Raw genomic sequence first — 20,418 nt, 5'->3', positions numbered from 1 at the left:
AAAGCTTCCCTTGAGACCTGAAGCCCCTGGTGCAGCTCCAGCCCCATTCCTCCCGGTTTCCTCAGCCTCCCTGGGGTGCAGCACTAGACTAGAAGGCAGAAGGCCAGCAGGCCAGCCACACTCTCCACTGGCTGTGTGACCTTGGGCAAGATACTTAACCATTCTGAGCTTCTGTCCCACATATGGCTGACCTGGAGGGCTCCTCAGGGACCTGAGAGTGTGCATGCAATCACAGTGCCAGGCCAAACGTCTGACTCGGGCTGTTGTCGTTGCCATACGTGTTCACCATACGTATGTCGTTGCCATACGTGTGCCATACGTGCCACACTATTATCTACCCTCCCCGGCTTCTCCTATTGCCCCTGTCCACCCAACACACTTCTCTGAGCCTCTCTCACTCTCTCCGCCCTCCTCCTTCCTTTGTTCCAGCTCCCCCATGTCTGGGCAGAAGGGATGCTGAGCAGCCCTTTAAATGCCTCCAAGACCAGAGAGAAAGGAAGGTCCTTGCCTTGGTTGATAACTACATTGTAATGCTGGGACTCTGATCCCAAGGAACAATGTCAGCCTGAGGCCAAGGCCCCACGAGCATCTGCGCAGGCTGGAGGCTTTGTCCGTTTTCAAAACTGTCCCATGTCCATCCGGGTCTCCTTGAAGAGAAGGCTGCAGAATATCTTTCCTGGCTGACAGATGTGGAAACTGAGGCCCAAAGGAAAACAGTTAGCTTGCCCAAAGTCCCTTGGCTAGTTGACCCTCATAGAGAAGCACTGCTAAAAATAGCTTCTGATCCCAGAGTGGGAAAGGATGGAATTCTGGGGCTGGAGTTGACATTTTCTTTCTGACGATGATGACGCAGACTGTGGGGGAGGGAGGAAGTAGGGGAGGCCAGGCCCGGGCGTCATCCCCAGAATGGGGCCTGACCTTGCTCGAACTCCAGCAGCTAGGCCTCCCCTGCCTAGGGCCAGGGTGATGAGTTTGTACTGCAGCTCTTAGGAGGGAGGCGAAGCAGGAGTGAGGGGGAGAAAAGGGAGGGAGGGTTGATGGGAAGGGAGGAAAAAGAAGGGAGGAAGAAGGCTGAAACCAGCAGAGGGATCAGAACTCTGCCAGAATGGGACCCACTCAGACTCATCACCGAGGCAGGTGCAGTATTCCCATTTCACAGATGGAGGCAATTTGCCTAAGATCCCAGAGTCAGAAAGTGGCAGAGCCAGGATTAGACCTCATGGCTTTAGCCCTTGCCCTTCAAGCTCTCAAAGTGGAAACCACTCAGGCAGCATTTCCTAAAATGTGACCCCAAGATATCCCACCCCACATTACCAGGAGAGAGGCCTAGTTAAAATGCAGATTCCTGAGTCAGAATCAAGTGGGTGCGGCCCATGAGAATGCATTTTGACCAGTGCCCCATGGTGGTCTTGAGCGATGACAATGGGATGCTCTGTGGCTCCTTAATAACCTTTCTAGTCTGACCACCTGGCCCCACGTCCTGGCTGCACCCCTGGGCCCAGCTGTTTGGCTGACTCATACTGCACCCCCAGGACAGGCCTGGCCCTTTCCCACTCAAGGCTCCACCCACCAGTCTCCTGGTCCCATGTAAACCCACCCTTGCAGCCAGCACTTCTCTGGAAAACTTCCTGGTGGTTGGGATCCCCCTCCTTCAGCATCTGTTGGAGTAATAGCCTCGTCCTCCATCTGGAATTGTTTACAGTCTAATTTTGCTTGCCTCTTGTTTCACTTGATGTATGAGTTTGCTTTGTTTCCCAACCTTTCCCTGTATTAAACAGGAAATTCCCAAAGGGTTGGAGACTGGTTAGTTAACAATAAGTTTCTGAAATCCATGACTTCACCTGACCTTCCTGCCAACCACAAGTGGCAGGGCTGGGAGAGCTTAACAATGAGGAAACCGAGCCTCAGAGAGGTGGTGGCCCGCCCGAGGCCCAGTGAGAGAATCAGGTTGGAACCCAGGTCCAGTTCCAAAGCCCAGTTCTTTCTGCTCTGCTTTGCCTCTGATCACTCAAACAGCACTGTGGGGCAGGCAGAACAGGGATTATGATCCCATTGCTCAGTTAAGGAAAGCAAGGCCCAGAGATGGGCAAAGCATTCACCACCATCTTTATACCCAGTTTCCACTCCTAGCTGTACTTGGGTCTGAGTCCAAGTGTTGACCTTTCCTCTTGACCCCCTCTGGTTGATGGGCACTGTCCAGGGCTCTTAAGGAAAATGGGGCAGAACTGGGTCTTGGTCTCCCAGGCCAAAGGCCTCATCCTGGGTCCCTGGACTGGTCCCAGCGCCACTCTGGACCCAGATGCCTTCTCTGCGAGTGACGACTCACCTCACCCATTGCAGCTGACTAGAGACTCAAAAGAGAGGGAATGGGAAGTACCTGGACACACCTTGGTCACCATCACTCTGGACTCTGTCCCTCTTAATACCCAGCTAAGGAAGGAGCAACCTGAATGGCCTTTTCCCGGAGAGTGGAGGAGGGCGGCTCTGAGCCTGGCGCAGGCCCAGACCAACCAAGACCAAGTTAGGCTGGGAAGGGTGTGGAGCAAGGAGGCCAGGCTGGGGTCCCTGAGAGGGCTTTGCCAAGTTCTACGCTGCCTGTGTGGTCTGGGGAGACTCAAAGGAGGCACGGCCCACTCTTAACTTTGGGATGGAGTCCGAGGCACCCAGCTGGTGCCTAGGGTGGCCAGCAAGGGACTTTGGACAGCCACAGTGGAAAATGAAAAATAATAACTAATATGTGTCAAATCCTAACTATACAGCAGGCCCTGTGCTTACCCCCTTCTCGGCGTGCCCAGGTGCTCTGAGCTGGGGCGTGTGTGGGTTCCATCCAGCCCTGTTCCTTTGTATCAGGTTAGGTCCCCTCGTCTCGGCCCAGAAAGGGCCTCAGCGAGGTCTCCTTCCGCTTCTGCTCCTCTTCCTCACTGAGAGGTGTCCCCCCACACCCCCACCCCCTCCCCCACCACCCCTACCCCGCTAGCCCCCTGCACATCAGCCCGAGGAACTGTCCATCCTTAGGCAATCCAGCCCCACCTCCTCCGGGAAGCCTTAGGTCACAGCCTTGAAAGCAAGCAGGGTTGGGGGGGATTCTGCTTTAAGACCCTGCTGGAGAATCCCTGTTTCCCTTCCCTCCTCTCTGTTCAAGGAGCCCGATTTTAGAGCCCGATAACCCGCAGTAGGTCCTAGTGGCACTTCCCCTCCGACTCTGCCCTTTTAAGCCCCGCAAAGGGGACGCAGGGTTCGGAGGCACAGAGCCGGTAGTGGGGCAGCGGGAAGGGAGTGCAGGACGAAGTCGGCCGCCTACGGCCTAGCCCCTCCTACTCCCGGTGGGCGAGCGGGGGAAGCCCGGGTCCCCCGGTCCCCGCCAAGCCCACGTAGGCCTTCCGACTCCCGGGGCGCGGCGCGGCGCGCCTGCGCGGGGCCGGCACCCAGGGCGCATGCGCAGCGGCGCGTCTCGCTGTATATATTAGGACAGTGTCCGCGGCCTGGGGCTCCTCACCGACAAGGGCAACAGTCGGCTCGACTCCTCGGCTTGGGTGCCCGCCGCCGCCGCCGCCGCCAACACCGCCGTCTCCGCAGAGTTCCCGCAGCAGGTGAGGGCCCGCGCTCGGGGCCCCTCGCGTGTCCCGCCAGCCCGCGCTGACCCCGCTCCCCACCGCCGCCGCCGTCGGGACCCCATCCCCCACCGCCCCAGTCACCTGCCGCTTTGGGGTCATCGTTCATCTCCCAGACCTTTAGCCTATTCGGCTGGCCGCCTCAGTTTCTCGCACTCGGCTCCCTCCCGACTTTCCCCGTGTGACTGGCAGCTTTAGAATTCCCATCTCAGACCCCTCCCGTTATTCTCGAGCCCTCGCCCCCCGGGTACCTCTGATCCCCCAGTGCCCAGGACCGCCACCTTCCGCCAGACCCAACGCCCTGGATTCTGTAGCCCCTGCTCCTCTGCAGTCAGCTCCGATGGCGCTTCTCCTCGTACCCCTGTCCTCCTTTATGCTCCCTCCTCTCTCAGTTCTGCCCAGTTCCCCGGGGAAATCCTCGCCTCAGGGACCCAGAGCCCCGCTGGACGCCTTCCTCGGGTTTGGGAAAGTGGGGACCGGGAGGAGGTCCGGATCCTGAAGAGCCCTCTCTTCCTGGAAGGACGACAGTGGCTTCTTCCCCAGCCTCACTTTTCCACTTGGGTGTGTGCTGAGAGGTGTCTTATCTGCACTGTGCATCTTCCTTGGGGAGCCTCTGACCTCCAAAACCTGTTCCCAACTTGTCCCTCACTGTCCCACCCCCTTGGGTATTAATCAGCAGTATTTACTTCATGCGGTAGAGTTGCTTTGTGGGAGCTTTTGTATAGAGTTGGGGAATGAAGGAGGAGTTGGTGACATGGGTAGAGTGTGGTCACCACTCCTCGGTTGAGCCCCATATCAATGCTGTCCTTGGACAGTTTTGCGTGAGACTTGTTAGTATCCCAGAGGACCCTTGTCATAAAACGGCAGATGACACCTGAACCCAATGAGCTTGCAGTGTATTTGCCTGTTAAGTGTTGATGTCGCTCATCCTCTTTCTACAGGATCAGTGTACCTCTCGGATATGGAGACTGTTGTTCGCCGCTGTCCATTCTTATCCCGAGTGCCTCAGGCCTTTCTGCAGAAGGCAGGCAAATCTCTGTTGTTCTATGCCCAGAATTGCCCTAAGATGATGGAAGCTGGGGCCAAGCCAGCCCCTCGGGCTCTGTCTACTTCTGCAGTGTGCTGCCAGCAGGTCAGAGAAACCCCTCCGGCCAATGAGAGTAAGTGTCCTTAGCAATGAAGTGTAGGGGGTGCCAGTGTTTGCATTCATTACTAGATCGAAAGCTGTTTAGTCCAGTGGTGATGAGGGTGACGGGGGTGACTGTGCCAGGCTCAGTGCTTTCCATGGAGTAGCTTGTGTGATTGTCGCCCTAACCCCACAAGGTAGGCACTTTCAGTTTTCCCATCTTCAAAAGTGAAACAATGGTCAGGGTTCCACATTACAGGTTTCAAGATTTCATGTCAGTGTCTTTTGGGATTATCGGTGTTTGGCAGTGCCTCATTCACGGAAATAAAACGTTGGCATTCTGTTCCAACTTTTCCTTCATTAAATATTTGGACCTTTGGCTTTTATTTATTTATTTTAATGAATAGACTTTTTTTTAGAGTAGTGTAAGGTTCACAGCAAACTTGAGTGGAAGCTTTTGGCTTAAAAAAATTTTTTTTAATTATTTTTTAGTGTACAATATAACATAAAACTTACATTTTTAAGTGTGCAGTTCAGTGGTATTAAGTGCGTTCCCATTGTTGTGCAACCGTCACCACCAGCCATCTCCAGAACCCTCTTCATCTGGCAAAAATGAAACTCCAACCATTAAACACTTAACTCCCTGTCTCCTTCTTCCAGCCCCTGGCGGCCACCTTTCTACTTGCTGTTTCTATGAATTTGACTACTCTAGAAACCTCATATAAGTGGAATCATACAGAATTTGTTAAAGTAGGATTATTTAACACAGGTATCTTTATTTCATGAATTTTTAAAATTTTGTTTTTAATAAAGAGATCAGAGTTAATTTCAGTTTTGGTCTGGCTCTGCCGGAAGAGGATGAGGCTTTTCAGATTCCACTTAATCCTAGATAATAATTTACTTTACAAACTCTGTTAGGTGTGTTCTCTGGGTGTGGACTTGTAAGAAAGGAATGTGTTTTTCTTTAAGTAGAAGGATTTAGTCCTTTGTAGGTTTTCTTTTCCTCTTTACCCTTGTTCAGGCATTATTTTTCTTACTGATGAACAGTTTGTCCTTAGTAATAGGAATAGTTGAGTAACCTGGGCTCGTCCACTTGATAGATTACCATGTAACCGTCACAAATGATACTCAGAAACTATTTACCAGCCGAGGCAGATCTTTATAGTGAATAGAGCAGAATAAACAAATCTACTGAGTAAGAAAACTTTTTCTAAACCTGTACATAGTGAAAAGAAGACAATGCTTTTGTTTTGAATGATAGAACTCTTTATTTCTTTAGACTTCCTGCAGTGAATATGTAGAAGGAATGAAGTGAAAGTCAAAGCAATTTTTTTTTTTACTTTATAGAAGATTTTAATAAAAAGTATATTACAACACTTTAGCCATGTTGTGGGAGAGGCTAGCCTCTGACTCAGAAGAGTCCTCCAGAATGATGAAGAAAGACTTTTTCAGAAAGTGAAAGAATTTCCTCAAGAGGAGAGGGAAGTCCTTGTAACCAGAAGCTTGATTACCAGCCCACTGTGTTATTAAGTCGGTGAACTTCTTTGATGCGTTTAGATGAGAAAGTAGCTGACGAGTGTGCCTGTGATACCCTGTGGTTTTTCCTTAGCACACTTATAACTTGAACTCTGTGAGACAACAATCTAAAGACCTTACTTTTAGCCTCATTTCTTCTGTTAAGAAGAAAACCAATTGTGTATATGTTAAGAAACAGCAAGCTGCTTTGTCAGGAATCTGTTCAGAAAACATTGGCGGAGAAAAAAATTGTGTGAACACTTTCACTTACCTTCGAGAGTGTGTTCTCTTGTGAAATATGCTGAGTGTCCTTGGGGTAGACGTACTGGAAATGATCCAACTCAAGAACCCTGGGTTGTCTGACACTGGAAAAGACGATTTTTTGGTTACATAAGTGAGAACTATTATGGGTTTAAGAGGTAGCTGGACTGTGCCAGTTAACTCTTCACAGGAACATTGTTTCCCGGAGGCATATGATAAAACTGCTAGAGTAGCAGAATCTGATCAAAATGAATTTGTATCTGGACTGTGGGGTAGAGTAAGGCTGAAGTTTGTCGTTGGGGCAATAAGAGAAAGAAACAAGTGGTGTTCTTGTGGGCCGTGCAGCCAGATCTGATGCTTCACTGCTTTTGTTTGCCCCCCAGATGACAAAACTGCGAAAGCCGAGGTCCAGCAGGCCCCGAGTGCGTCCCAGCAGGCTCTAGATGACACGCAGCTTCCCTCTGGACACTCCTCCCTTGCCACGAGCCAGGGTGCTGCAAGCAAGTGCCCTTTCCTGGCAGCCCAGATGAGTCAGACGGGCAGCAACGTCTTCCGCAAAGCCAGCCTGGAGCTTCAGGAGGATGTGCAGGAGATGCACGCTGTGAGAAAAGGTAAACAGGGCCACGGACCAGGGACGGAGTCCTCTCGGCTCTTTTTGGATCCTGAGATTTATATACGAGCTATTATTAGGATACTATTTGTGTAAACACGTTCCTCTTTTAGAGCCAAGCAGGAAGGTCATAAAGCTACAGTCAGACTGTCTTGCACAACATGGGACTTTCTTTCTGGTGTGTGTAGGATGTGACCAGCTCTTCCAGTTGCTGCTCAATTTCTGAAAACAGCCTGAAGGCATCAGCTGTTATCAACTCCCCTTCAGTGCTTTCTCATCATCTGGTGGGATAACAGGAAAAAGTAGTGTTACTGCAGGAAGCGCAGGTCTTAAGGCTCCCGAGCTGTGTGCCTTACTGATGGTTATTGAGTGGCCATCTTAATCCCAGTTGTGGCTGTATCACGGAGCGCCCCAGGTCCCCGAGAAACATCACTAGCAGAAATGATGCCTTTGGCTGGAATTGTTTTCTGCGAAGGAAACTGAGGTTATGGTCGGGGAGAGGTAGGGTGGGGAAGGCAATGCCAACCAGCTAGAGAGCTTGGGACGTTAATGTTCATTGAAGCTGACTGGTGGCCCCGACTTGGCCATCACAGTAACTAAAAGGGAAGAAAACAAGTTTCATACAAATACCTTTGTTCACGATTGGCTTTTTCTCGTCAGCCGTTTTTGACAACATGTCTGGAAGGTATTGTGAGCTCAGACTAGAACGTTGGTCCCCTTTGCCTCTTGTTACTCTTGTTGCAGAGGTTGCCCAAACCTCAGGGAACCCCAGTGTGATCAGTGTAAAGGCCGACGAAGGGGAGCCGAGCGGATTGCTGAAGAACTTGCAGGACATCATGCGAAAGCAAAGACCGGAAAGAGTGTCCCATCTTCTTCAGGATAACTTGCCAAAATGTAAGTGTCATTGTTAGGTGTCTGATGCTGGAGAGAGATGACAACAAACATACGTCAGATTAAACATAATATTGCATGTGAGGTGTGGGCTAAAGGCCCTGTCCCTGCTCGATGCCAGTGGGTGCTCTTGGCCATGAAGAATACACATCCTGCCGTCTACACAGGGGCCTGTGCTAAGCACGTGACACACAGTCTCCGGATGAGGGCGAACAGCAACTTGCCCAGATGAGTGCCTCACTGGTTTGCCCAGAATCTCCCTGCTGCTAAGTGACTGAGCTGGGATGGGAACCCAGGTCTTTCGCCAAAGCCCAGATGTGCTTCTTAACCATCAGACGGTACCATCTTTTGTTTGTTTTTTAGCTGTTTCCACTTTCCAGTATGATCGTTTTTTTGAGAAGAAAATTGATGAGAAAAAAAGTGACCATACCTATCGCGTTTTCAAAACTGTGAACCGGAGGGCCCACTTGTTCCCCATGGCGGACGACTATTCCGAGTCCCTCATCACCAAGAAGCAGGTGTCCGTCTGGTGCAGCAATGACTACCTAGGGATGAGTCGCCACCCGCGGGTGTGTGGGGCAGTCATGTAAGTAGCCACCGAAGTTATTTGTAAGACACTGATCACTGGCAGGGGTTAGATCTTTCACAGGGCAGTGGTTCAGCCGCTGAAAGCACAATACTATTCTTAGCCTTTAAAAATAGCAGCAGGTGACTTTTAAAGAAACTCATGTGCAAGTAGTTAGTTAGTAGAGCCAACTGCTAGGGTTCGAGTAAGAGGGTTCATGAATGACACCAATGCTCACTTCCTACCACTCCACTGGAGAGGACGTCTAACGCCAGGCAGCCTCGCTCATGGCTGCGGGTGAAGAAATACAAGCCTAGCAGCACTGGAGAAAAAGATACTGCAAAAAGACATTCAAAAGGATGGTAGATCCCATCATGCATGTCCTTCCAGAGGTTTGCGTGGTTAGGGACGCTCGGGAGAGCTGCTCACCAAAATCTCCAAGGAGGCTTGATAAAGAGAGCCCCGTCTGACGGTCGGTGATAGATACATCCCAGCGTCATGTGACTGGTTTGCAGAGGGTTTGGGTTTAGGGAACCACCGTCCCATCCCTCTGGAGACTGACGCTGTGTTATTAGAGAGCGTGATGTCAGTCAGGGAAAAGAAACCGTGGAACATTAACTCGGCCAACCCAAGTGGGTGTTACATGAACACTTGTTCTCGATGATCCCTCGCGGTAGTGTCACGCTGTGTTGTGACCTCCTCCGGCCTACTCTAACGATCACGTTGGTGAAACGTCTGGCCCCACGCTTCACAGTGAGAGTTGCTGGATGAGCAATAGGTTCCAGGAGACAGGAACGGTGCACATAGCAGCGTGCAGACCATGAGACTTATTTTCCATCTGCCCCTTTTTTTGTTTTTAAGGGACACTTTGAAACAGCATGGTGCTGGAGCAGGTGGTACTAGAAATATTTCTGGAACTAGTAAATTCCATGTGGACCTGGAGCAGGAGCTGGCCGACCTCCATGGAAAAGATGCAGCACTCCTGTTCTCCTCATGCTTTGTGGCCAACGACTCCACCCTCTTCACGCTGGCCAAGATGATGCCAGGTGAGCGGGCCTCGTGGGGGGCAACAAGGCAGTAGTCCCCCAGCTTCTGCTTTCTGCAGTTTCAGTTACCTGCGGTCAACTATAGTCCAGAAATACTAAATGGAAAATTCCAGAAATAATTCATAAGTTTTAACTGTAGGCCATTTTTGAGTAGGGTGATGAAACCTCTGTCCCGCCCAGGACGTGACTTATCTGTTTGTCCAGCTCTCCCGCTCGTCAGTCACCCGTAGCCTGTTGGTTATCAGACGGACTGTCTTGGTGTCGCAATGCTTATGTTCGTCGCCCTTACTTTACTTAATAAGGCCCCAAAGCACAAGAGTAGTGATGCTGGCGGTTTGGAGATGCCGAAGAGAAGCCGTAAAGTGCTTCCTTTAAGTGAAAAGATGAAAGTTCTTGACTTAATAAGGAAAGAAAAAAAATCGTATGCTGAGGCAGCTAAGATCTACAGTAAGCATGAATCTCCTATCTGTGAAATTGCCTAATTTATAAGTTACACTTTATCACAGATGTGCATATATAGGAGAAAACATAGTACGTACAAAGTTTAGCACTACCCACGGTTTCAGGCAGCCACTGGGGGTCTTGGGACGTGTGCCCTGCGGATAATGGGAGGTTAACGTAACAGAACTACTGATGACAAAGAGGCTTACGAAAAACACTCCGTTAGGAGTAATGGGAGTGTCTGGGAGCATTTGTTCCTGATTTGAGTGTGTGTGCTGGCTGTGCATTGTAAGTTCCAGGGGAACGTGACACCAGTGGAGTCTGATTTGAAGGGCTGTCCTCAAGCTCACTGCTTCCAATGTGCTTTGTATTCTAAGAAAACCCTGTGGAAAATTCTCTTAATCACTTGAAGTTGTCTTTTATAGATAATGTCAAGTTTGGAGTGAGGCAGCCAGATTTAAAAGCAGATTAATTGCCTGCCTCAGGATCATTCTATACCTGGGGGCCCGCTCAAAGGAGCAGCCCTGGTTACTTCCTTTGCCAGGAAGACACTGCCATGCAGTTTGGGAACTCCCAGGCAAAGGCTGCTGTCCCTGCCTGTCTAGGAGGTCTCTGGTGCAGATGGCAGCAAGTAACATCTTTGTCGCATTAGGCTGTGAGATTTACTCTGACGCTGGGAACCACGCCTCCATGATCCAGGGGATCCGGAACAGCCGCGTGCCGAAGTATGTCTTCCGCCACAACAATGTCGGCCACCTGCGAGAGCTGCTGCAGAGATCGGACCCCGCCACCCCCAAGATTGTCGCCTTTGAAACTGTTCACTCAATGGACGGTAGGGCTACATAGATAGATCCAGAAGCTTAAATGGAAAACTAGGTTTGACCTCTTTAAAACACTATGGTGTTTTAGTTTGATTTTGCAATTTCTTTTCTTTTCACTCTCTGTAATGGGTGGACATTGGATAGATTTGGGTCAATGCAGATTTTCTCGTCTGGCTTTTACTAGGCTCTCAGACCCCCAAGATAATCTAGAGACTGAGGGAAGTTCATTTTTTTCGCCAACATTAAAAATAATACCTTAGAACGTAAGTCATTTTGTTCTGACTGATGTACCGAAACAGAAATCTGTGAAATGTCAAGCTCTTCAGAATGGTCTGTGGTCTCTCCCCAGGGGCGGTGTGTCCGCTGGAGGAGCTGTGTGATGTGGCCCATGAATTTGGAGCCATCACCTTCGTGGATGAGGTTCACGCAGTGGGGCTGTACGGGGCCCGAGGCGGAGGGATCGGTGATCGAGATGGAGTTATGCCAAAAATGGACATCATTTCTGGAACGCTTGGTACGTAGAGTCTGCACATTCTGTAATCTACACTCAAGTTCCACCGGCCTCACAAGGCCAAAGACGAACTGGTCTACCTGGGACCAGGTGAGGAGCATATGAACCCTGGGCCACTTTTTGGGGGGGACTTTGTATTTTCTCAGTGAGTGTTGGCGCGGCTTAGCAGAATCTCCTGAGTCACAGAAGCATGGCTGCCAGAATCAAAGTAAATCTCAGCCTAACGCGACAGCAACACCATTTGTTGCCATCTGAGCTCATTCCAGATATTGCTGTGGCTCCAGCCACACGCGTTGGCTCTTCCTCTGGGCCTCGCATCGTTCCCTTCCATCCAAAACAAGACTCTCGTGCTGCTCTAGCGCGGCTGTCAGGACCTGTGGGTTCAGGTGTTGGGACGCGCCAGGCTCTGTGCCTGCCATGTGAGAGCTGTTGCGGCCACTTTGCTGCTGCTAGTGGAGAGGCAGTGTCTCCTGGAGCCGGACTCTGGAGCCATGCTGCCTGCTGCCTGCGTCCCTCGCTGGCTGTGTGACCTGGGCAGGCAGTTAACCAGTTGGCACCTCAGTTGTCTCATCAGTATAATAGCGATAACGATAGCACCTACCTCAGTTTTTGTGGCGAAGGTCAAGGAATTGTGTGTAAACGGTTACTGCAGACATTCTCTTTGCCCATGAGACTCCTAAGAGATAAAAATAGAAATTGTACAGATTTGAGGACTTCACATTAGTGAAGCAACTGGAAACCCATGTAGCAGTTAGCTAAAATGCCAGCTGACAGCCTGCACTTGGTAAAGGAAGGGCAAGCCAACAGAGAGTTCTTAGCCAAGCAGCGGCATGAGGACCTCGTGCAGACGGGGAGCTGGGCCCGCAGTGCGAGCCCTCCCGGGAGGACGCGCTTGTTCATGTGTCCGAATTCCCGCAGCTCTCTTGAAGACCTCTCATGAAGTGGGCTTTGAGGGTACGGTCACTGTGAAATGGAAAAGGCCAGAGAGAGAGATTTTCCACTGTAAGAGCCTAGACCAGCCCAGCCCTGCTGGGGTTCAAGCAAGAATGTTAATCACAGAACATAATGTTAAGATCTCGGAGGACTCTTCCGGGGTCACTAATCTGGAAACTTGAGATACCAATTATGTAAAGAGACTTAATAAGAATTGAAAAACGAGGCTGGCCCTAAATCAACTCAAACAGGTTCTGAGTTTTCATATTTATCTGGCAAATGCTAATTGTCAGGGTTTTGTGTTTACTTAAATAGGAAATAATACCAATGACGGCAGAACAGCTAAATACCTTGGCTGGGTTCCATTCCAGCCCAAGGGGGTACTCACAGTGCCAGGAGGGCTCAGGCGCCGCAGCTCAGCCCCCGGCCCGGAGAGCACGCACACTGGGGGAGGTGGGGGGACATGGTGGTGGGCATGGGAGACAGCGCCCACCGGAGTGGGACCGGCTGGGAAGAGAGGCGGCAGCTTGAGGTGCAGGCACACTGCGATCCGCCACTCGGGTGTCACAAGCCCTACATTTTGATCTTTGTCTTACATCCGCTTGGCCATGTGACAAGACCTTTTGGGCAAAACCCTTTAATAAGCTTCCTCGGTGTTTTCCTTTTTCAGAAATGGGTGGGTACCCCTTTACTTCAGCCTGGGCAAATGACGGTGATAAAGAGAAAAGTAAACGCTCTGAGGTTTGCAGCTACTTGCTGTGTCCTTTCAAGGGGCTGTCGCTGTCACAACGGGTCTGTCTTCCGCAGGCAAAGCCTTTGGCTGCGTGGGCGGGTACATCGCCAGCACGAGCGCGCTGATCGACACCGTGCGGTCCTACGCGGCTGGCTTCATCTTCACCACCTCGCTGCCACCCATGCTGCTGGCGGGGGCCCTGGAGTCCGTGCGTGTGCTGAAGAGCGCCGAGGGCCAGGCACTGCGCCGCCAGCACCAGCGCAACGTCAAGCTCCTGAGGCAGATGCTCATGGACGCCGGCCTCCCGGTGGTGCACTGCCCCAGCCACATCATCCCCATCCGGGTAATGGCCTGTCGGGGATGGACACCTGCTGTGGGACGTCCTGCAGTTGGGCTGGGCAGGGTGACTTCCGGGCAGGGGCTGGAGCCAGTGGCTGACTCCACAACAGGAGCAGAGCTTCCTTGTCCAGAGCACTGGCTTTAACAGGGTAAACACAGAGCTTGTATCTGGAACATTCCGGAAACCTGAACTTGGCTAGCTTTCAAGTATGGCTTCCTATTCAGTTAATTTCGAGATAGGTCTTACCTTTCCCTCTACAAATAGTAACCCTGTTGGTGTCACAGTTCAATTAATGTAATTAACACGGCTGGTATAAGCCAAACTGCCTTTATCCCCAGGGTACACACATCCCTGGCTTTGAGGACCAGCTGGCATCAACAGCGGTCACAGAACTGCCGCTTTTCCCACACGAGCCTGGGAGGGAAATCACTGAGTTCATTCCCCACATGGGTTAGGGTCTCTGGTCTGTACTGCACAATACCAGGTCCTTCATGGAGGCGTCAGAATAAATCTCACAGCCTGACACGACAAAGATGTTACTTGCTGCCATCTGCACCCAAGACAAATGACCTCCTAGACAGGCAGGGACAGCAGACTTTGCCCTGAAGAGGCGGCCGTTCCGGCAGTGCTTCACTTCTCCCCCCGGCTGGCATGGGCTCCCTGTTCATTAGAATCTCCGCTAAGACGTGGTCCACTCTGTTCTGACCTTCACCTTCTGTTGTCACCAAACTCAGGTTGCAGATGCTGCTAAAAACACCGAAGTTTGTGATGAACTAATGAGCAGACATAACATCTACGTCCAAGCCATCAACTACCCGACGGTGCCCCGGGGGGAGGAGCTCCTGCGGATAGCCCCCACCCCCCACCACACGCCACAGATGATGAGCTACTTCCTTGGTGAGAACTGGGGGGCCTCACTGGTGACATGTGCACAGCTGTCTTTGCAGTGTTTATAACTGAAGCGCTTCAGAGGCGTTTACATTTTTGACTTTTCCCAAGTAATTGAGAATGCTTAGATGATACAAAACTCCAAAAGACATTTAGTTGTTTGCTTCACTGTAGGAGGGTACAGGTCGTTCCGGAAGCTCTGAGGGAGCCTGCCAGTCCACTCTGTGGTGCCAGTGTCCCCTTGTGGGGATGATGTAAGATGCACGTTGATGGCTGTGGCAGGGGAGGAGAGCAAGGCCTCTCAAAGCTGGCGTCTGTCCTGGCCTCCGAGTTGGGCTTTGCTCTTCTCTCCCTTCCCTGCCAGCGTGCTCCCTGAACCAGCCCCACACCCACTCAGAACGATGTGTAATTGAAAACTTACGAATTGTTTATTTCTGGAATTTTCCATTTAGTAATTCCAGGCTACGGTTGACTGCAGTAAGTGAAAGCATGGGAAGTAAAACTGCAGGTGGGGTGGGCACGGTACATCATAATGTGCAGCCGTCACCACGGTGATTCCAGAACGTGTCACCACCCAAAGAGAAACCCCGTGCCCGTTAGCAGCCATTCCCCATTTTCTCCCCCCACCACTGGCGACCACTGGTCCATTCTGTCTCTGGATGTGCCATACTTTACATTTCATGTAAGTGGAATCGTACAATATGTGGCCTTTTTACGCTGGCTGCTTTCACAGCAGTGTTTTCAAGGTTCACCCATGCTGGAGCATGTAAGCACGTCATTCCTTTTTCCTATGGACATTGCACGTTGTTTGTCCATCCATTCATTGGTGGACATTTAGGTGGTTTCCACCTTTGGACTTGTGAAAATGCTGCTAACCATTCGTGTTCAAGTCTCTGGGTGGACATATATTTTCATTTCTCTTGGGTATATACTCCTTTTAATCTTTTAAAACTGTTTGTCTTCACAGAGAAACTGCTGGCCACGTGGAAGCAAGTGGGACTAGACCTCAAGCCACATTCCTCAGCTGAGTGCAACTTCTGCAGGAGGCCGCTGCATTTTGAAGTGATGAGTGAGAGGGAGAGATCCTACTTTTGGGGCATGAGCAAGCTGGTATCTGCTCAGGCCTGAGTGTACCATGACCCTGATCACGCCACTTGACCCCAGGCCACGTCGTATCCAGACAGCCTCCACAACCATCTTTATATGTGAATTAAATTATATTAAATTTTAATCTACAGTAAAAGCATAGTCCTGAAAATAAATTCTTGTTTCAGTGATGGGTCATCCTATTATTGGCTACTGAATCAAAACACCGTTTTTCTTCATCTCTTTAAGGTAAGTCTGTCCTGTTGAGACGTATCAAATGTGTGACAACACACTGGTCCTCCATCATGGCTTTAGACCCTGCTAGAATGGTAGGGCCTCTCCCTGCTCAAACCCAACTACCGCTGGAAGTTTGCCACATCCAGGGGCTCACTCGGCTGCACCCCAGAGACTCAGCATTATAGCCAGCAACTTCTGCAAGTCACACCACCATGGCGGCTGGTCTCACTTTAAATCTCTCACCTCAAGTCTGAAGGGGGCAGGCAGGGCTGCTAGCGACCCTGCTGTGGCTATTTCCCTTCCCTCTTCAACCACTCCTGGTGACCACCACCACGTCCTCCAGCTGTCTGCCCCCACCCCTGTAAGCATGTCCCCTCTGGTGACAGTGGAAGTGCTTGTTCCCCTCCTGTCCTGGGCTCCTTGCAGCGTACACATGCCAGCTACCCTTCCCACCTCTCTCATGAATTGCTCCTCTCTTGTTCATCCCCGTTGGCCTGCAGCGGGCTTTGTCACCATCTTAAAAGTCACCATGCTCAAGTGTCCTTCAACAGATGACTAGACAAAGATGTAGCACATGTATACAACAGAATACTACTCAGCCATGAACAATGAGATAACTGCCATTTGCGACATGGATGGATCTTGAGAGTATCATGCTAAGTGAGATAAGTCGGAAAAGGAAAAGAACCGTGTGATTTCACTCATGTGGGACAGAAAGCAACAAAAGAAAAATGAACTCATAGACACAGCAGTATGGTGGTTACCAGAAGGGGAGGAGGGTGGGAGAGGACGAAGAGGGTCAAATGCACGGTGACGAAGGAGCCTAGACTTCTGCTGGTAACCACACTACGAGTGTACACTCGTACACCTGAAATCCTATGTTATTAACCAATGTTACTCCAATAAATCAAACAACAGACCCAGGCTGTCCCTCAGATCCTGAGGGAGTCCCTCCCTCAGCTGCTGTTCTGTCTGCTCTACTGAGCCCCTCCCCCCTGACTTGGTCTTTGGTCCCTGTTCTCTTAAAGCCACTGTTTTCTCACCATGTCTCACTGTGGCCGGTTCTGGTTTCCTGCCATCAAACAAACTCCTCCAGTCACACAGGTTGTCATGAGGGGTCTCTGGTCCCGCTCCCCACATAAGAACGCAGGATATAGTGAGGCCAAAAAGGAACATCCACGGAGCCATGGGTGGGGGGTTCATACCACTATATTCTCGCTGGCGGCTGGGTTGGAGACATAGGAAGCAGGAGCCGCACGATCCACAACCCGCCATCCGCTTCTCTGCCAACCAACCAACTAACATAGTCACGGCAGTTACATCAGTGGCTAATGGCTAGCCGGTAATAGCTGATGGCCAACTAGTCACTGCTGATGACCGTCTACTACCCAAGCCAGCACCTTTCCATGTGAGGCCGAGAGCCTGGAAACTGCTCTCTGGGACTCGGACCCCACACAGGTCCAGGGGGCACCCTGGGTCCACCCATCCCTCTCCTATCTGCTCCTCCCGTCTTGCCATCACCCACCCAGTCCCTCTGGCCTCTTGGGTGGAAGATAGCTGACAAATCCTGTAAGTTGTACCTCTAAGGTACATCTCGGGCCAGGCCACTTCCTGTCACCTCCACGGCAACCATCCCAGTCATGCCACCATCATCCTGGCATCAGCCCCAGCCTTGAACCCCACACAGCAGCCTGCGAACTTTTAAAATATAAATCACCACGTCCCCTGCAGAACATGGTCCTCAGTTTTCCAGTTGCACTCAGATTAAATTCTAGATTCCTCGCCCAGACTGACAGCCATTCTCTGGGATTGGGGTCCCGCCCACACTTCTTCACTCTGCTTCACGTGTTGGCACATGCCCCGGGGTCACAAATACCCCTGGCCTTGGTGTTAGCCACTGTTTCTCTGCCTGGATGTTTCTACCCTGGATCATGGTGTGGTAGCCTCCCTTCACACAGGACACGGGTCCCTGAGGAGGCTAAGGCAGGCCCCCTCGAGTTCTCACCATCACTTGACCGCCTACTGTGCTGCCCTTCAGAGCACTGGTCATCACCAGTGATGTGTCCCTGCTGATCGTGTGCCTGTCTTTCTCACTTCTGTATACTCAGTGGGGGTATACTACCTAACACACCGTAGGCACCAAGCAGATGTGTGTTGATCAATGGAAAGGCACTGTCTCAGCTCAGGCTGCTAGGACAAAACACTACAGACTCATGGGCGGCTTCCACAGCAGGCATTGATTTCTCACAGTTCGGGAGGCTGGGAAATCTGAGGTCAGGTGAGGACCTCTTGCTGGCTGAGGGACGGCCGCCTTCTGGCTCTGGATTGAATTCACATGGACTTTCCTCAGTACGTGTGGACAGAGACCGCTTTCTTCCTCTTCTTGTAATGCCACTAATCCCTCATAGGGTCCCCCATTCGTGACCTAATCTAAATCCAGTGACCTTCCCAAGGCCCCGCCTCCACATGTCATCACATCGGGGTTGGACTTCAACATGCAAATCTGAGAGGGACACAAACATCCAGCTCCTAACAAAGACCAACGATAACACCCAAGCCTACTTTACCAGAAAGAATTAGGTGAGCTGGAGAAAAAGTAAGCTGCTGGAGGACAAAGAGAACCTCTCCACCTTTCCTTCCCGCTCTCGGCTCTAGAAGGGGCAGCTGTGCTGCGTCCTGTCTGGACAGAGTTGTGCTGATGCCCGTGCTGGCGCCCCCTGCTGGCACACACACGCACATTGTCAGGCCAGCACTGGCACGAGCTCGGCTGAGTCCTGGTCCCATTAGATAAAGCCACACACCTATGCTGGCCCCGAGCATGATGGACATAGCAAATTCCCTTCTGCTCAGGAAACAGGCTTCACTCCACTTTCCCAGCTCTGCCCCTCACGACTGACTCTCAGGGCTTTCACATTGTCCTTCACGTTCCCACCTGGAACTCGTTCTGGCTCTTTTCCTTCCAATGGGCACCTTTCTATGAATGCTTAGCAAGACCCACCTTCCTTCTCATGAGACTCAGAGCCAGCCAGGTGCCAAGGTCTTCAGCTACATTTTTCTCCTTGCTGCTACGCGGGGTTACAAAGGACGATGGAATGAGCTGCAGAAGTGAGGGGATTTGTTAACTGCTTCAAAATGAGAGGCTTGGCTTCTAATAAGAACTCACGTGTGAAAATAAATGATGTCATGGAAGTTTACCAAGAATGTTTAGAAGCCTAGGACATTAAATAAAGTGTCCTAGAGGGAAAAAGGTGAGGTGTATCTAAAAAATCTTAGCAAGTAGAATTTCCTCTCAAGGTTTCCTAAGTCTCTGCATACCTGGTACTCACTGCTCCCCAATAATGAAACTCAGGAGGCTGCAGCAGCATCTGCAGGTCTCTGGGTCTTGCTGCCAGCTTCATGTGCCACGAGTCAAGCACGTCTACCTCTGCTCCCTGTTCAGTGCTCTGGGCAGGGTCCTTGGTGTGGAAGGATCGATCTCGCCACCCAGAGATCGATCCTTCAGTTGAAGCCTGCCAACTGGTGTCCTCAGCCTAAGCCCCTTACCTAATAATGACAACCGAGGACCTGCTGGGTTTCTCAGACCTTTACACGTATCACCACAAATCCTTATAACAGCTGTGGCCAGTCCCATTTACAGATGAGCAATCTGAGGCTTCAAAGGAGAGACCACCTGCCCAAGATAACCCAAATGGCAGAGCCGGTGATGACTCCCATCTCTCCCCTGGCCTTGCAGGCAGTGTTGTTAAGGGTCGAGCATGCCTGGCAGTCAATAGTGAGCTCTCCTCCTGACCACAGGTCCCCCAGCCTCTGAGCCCAGCTCCTACGGCTTCCTGCAGGACCTGGGAGCGTGGAGCCCCGTCCCTTCTCATCCTGCAGACAGGAGCTCCAGACTCACTGAAGCGCAGCCCAAAGTCACACCACAGCCCCCGTGCTTCATCTCCACACACTCTTCTTCTGAAGCCACAGCCCCCAAGGAACCAGGACCCTGAGCTTGCGTGGCTGGGGGACTAGGGGGAGGTTTTACCTGGGAACCACCTGAGGGCAGATCAGCTATTCTGAGACAAGTAAGCTGTGCTTCCCACAGGCAGGGCTCTGCTTCCTGCTCCTGGATGTGGCAGGCAGGAACGGAACCAGAACCAGTTCAGAGCCACTTAACAGGGGCTTCCTGCGAGACTCCAGCCTGGGGGTCGGATGGTTGTTTTCTTTTCTCCCAGGCACAGGCCAAGGAAGTACATGGGGCCATGCCACGCCTGCAGCCTTCTCCCCCAGGAGCCAGACTGGCTCTCTCAGGACAGAGCAGAGCCGAGGGTGGGGGGGACTTCTGATCGCTGGATCAGAGCTCCTCTTGTCTTTGAGGCAAGCAGATAACAGGGGCACCAGCCCACCACAGAAGCGCCTGTGCCCAAGTGTCATGCACGGTCTCTGGTCCCGCTCCCCGCATAAGAATGCAGGACATGCTGAGGCTAAAAAGGAACACCCACGGAGCCATAGATTGGGGAGTCATACCGCTATAGTCTCGCTGGCGGCTGGGTTGGAGACAGGAATCAGGAGCCGCAGGATCCACAACCTGCCGTCAGCTTCTCTGTCAGCCAACCGCCCTACTGTAGCCACGGCTGTTATATCAGTGGCTAACGGCTAACTGGTTACAGCTGACGGCCATCTACGACCCGAGTCAGCACCTTTCCACGTGAGGCCGAGAGCCTGGAAACTGCTCTCTGGGACTCTGTCCCCACACCAAGTTAGAAGGAGGAAGGTGGCCTGTACTCTCCCAGCTGTGAGGAAACAGCAGCCACCCTCCCCACC

At 51.5% G+C, this 20,418-nt stretch overlaps 1 protein-coding gene across 1 annotated transcript; it reads left to right on the top strand.

The window, feature by feature from the left end:
- Positions 1–3,448: 3,448 nt before the first annotated feature.
- On the top strand, positions 3,449–15,570 carry ALAS1 (5'-aminolevulinate synthase 1). Its single transcript, XM_033132693.1, has 11 exons — positions 3,449–3,590; positions 4,553–4,771; positions 6,897–7,124; positions 7,868–8,017; positions 8,378–8,600; positions 9,441–9,625; positions 10,719–10,898; positions 11,237–11,401; positions 13,139–13,407; positions 14,139–14,301; positions 15,260–15,570. The coding sequence occupies exons 2-11, from the start codon at positions 4,573–4,575 to the stop codon at positions 15,418–15,420; spliced, it is 1,923 nt and encodes a 640-aa protein (XP_032988584.1). The 5' UTR covers positions 3,449–3,590; positions 4,553–4,572; the 3' UTR covers positions 15,421–15,570.
- Positions 15,571–20,418: the final 4,848 nt, after the last annotated feature.

Source organism: Rhinolophus ferrumequinum, chromosome 17 (genome assembly GCF_004115265.2).
Source record: "Rhinolophus ferrumequinum isolate MPI-CBG mRhiFer1 chromosome 17, mRhiFer1_v1.p, whole genome shotgun sequence".
NCBI lineage: Eukaryota > Metazoa > Chordata > Mammalia > Chiroptera > Rhinolophidae > Rhinolophus > Rhinolophus ferrumequinum.
The sequence above is the reverse complement of the archived record's forward strand: the minus strand, read 5'-3'. Positions and strand labels throughout refer to the sequence as shown.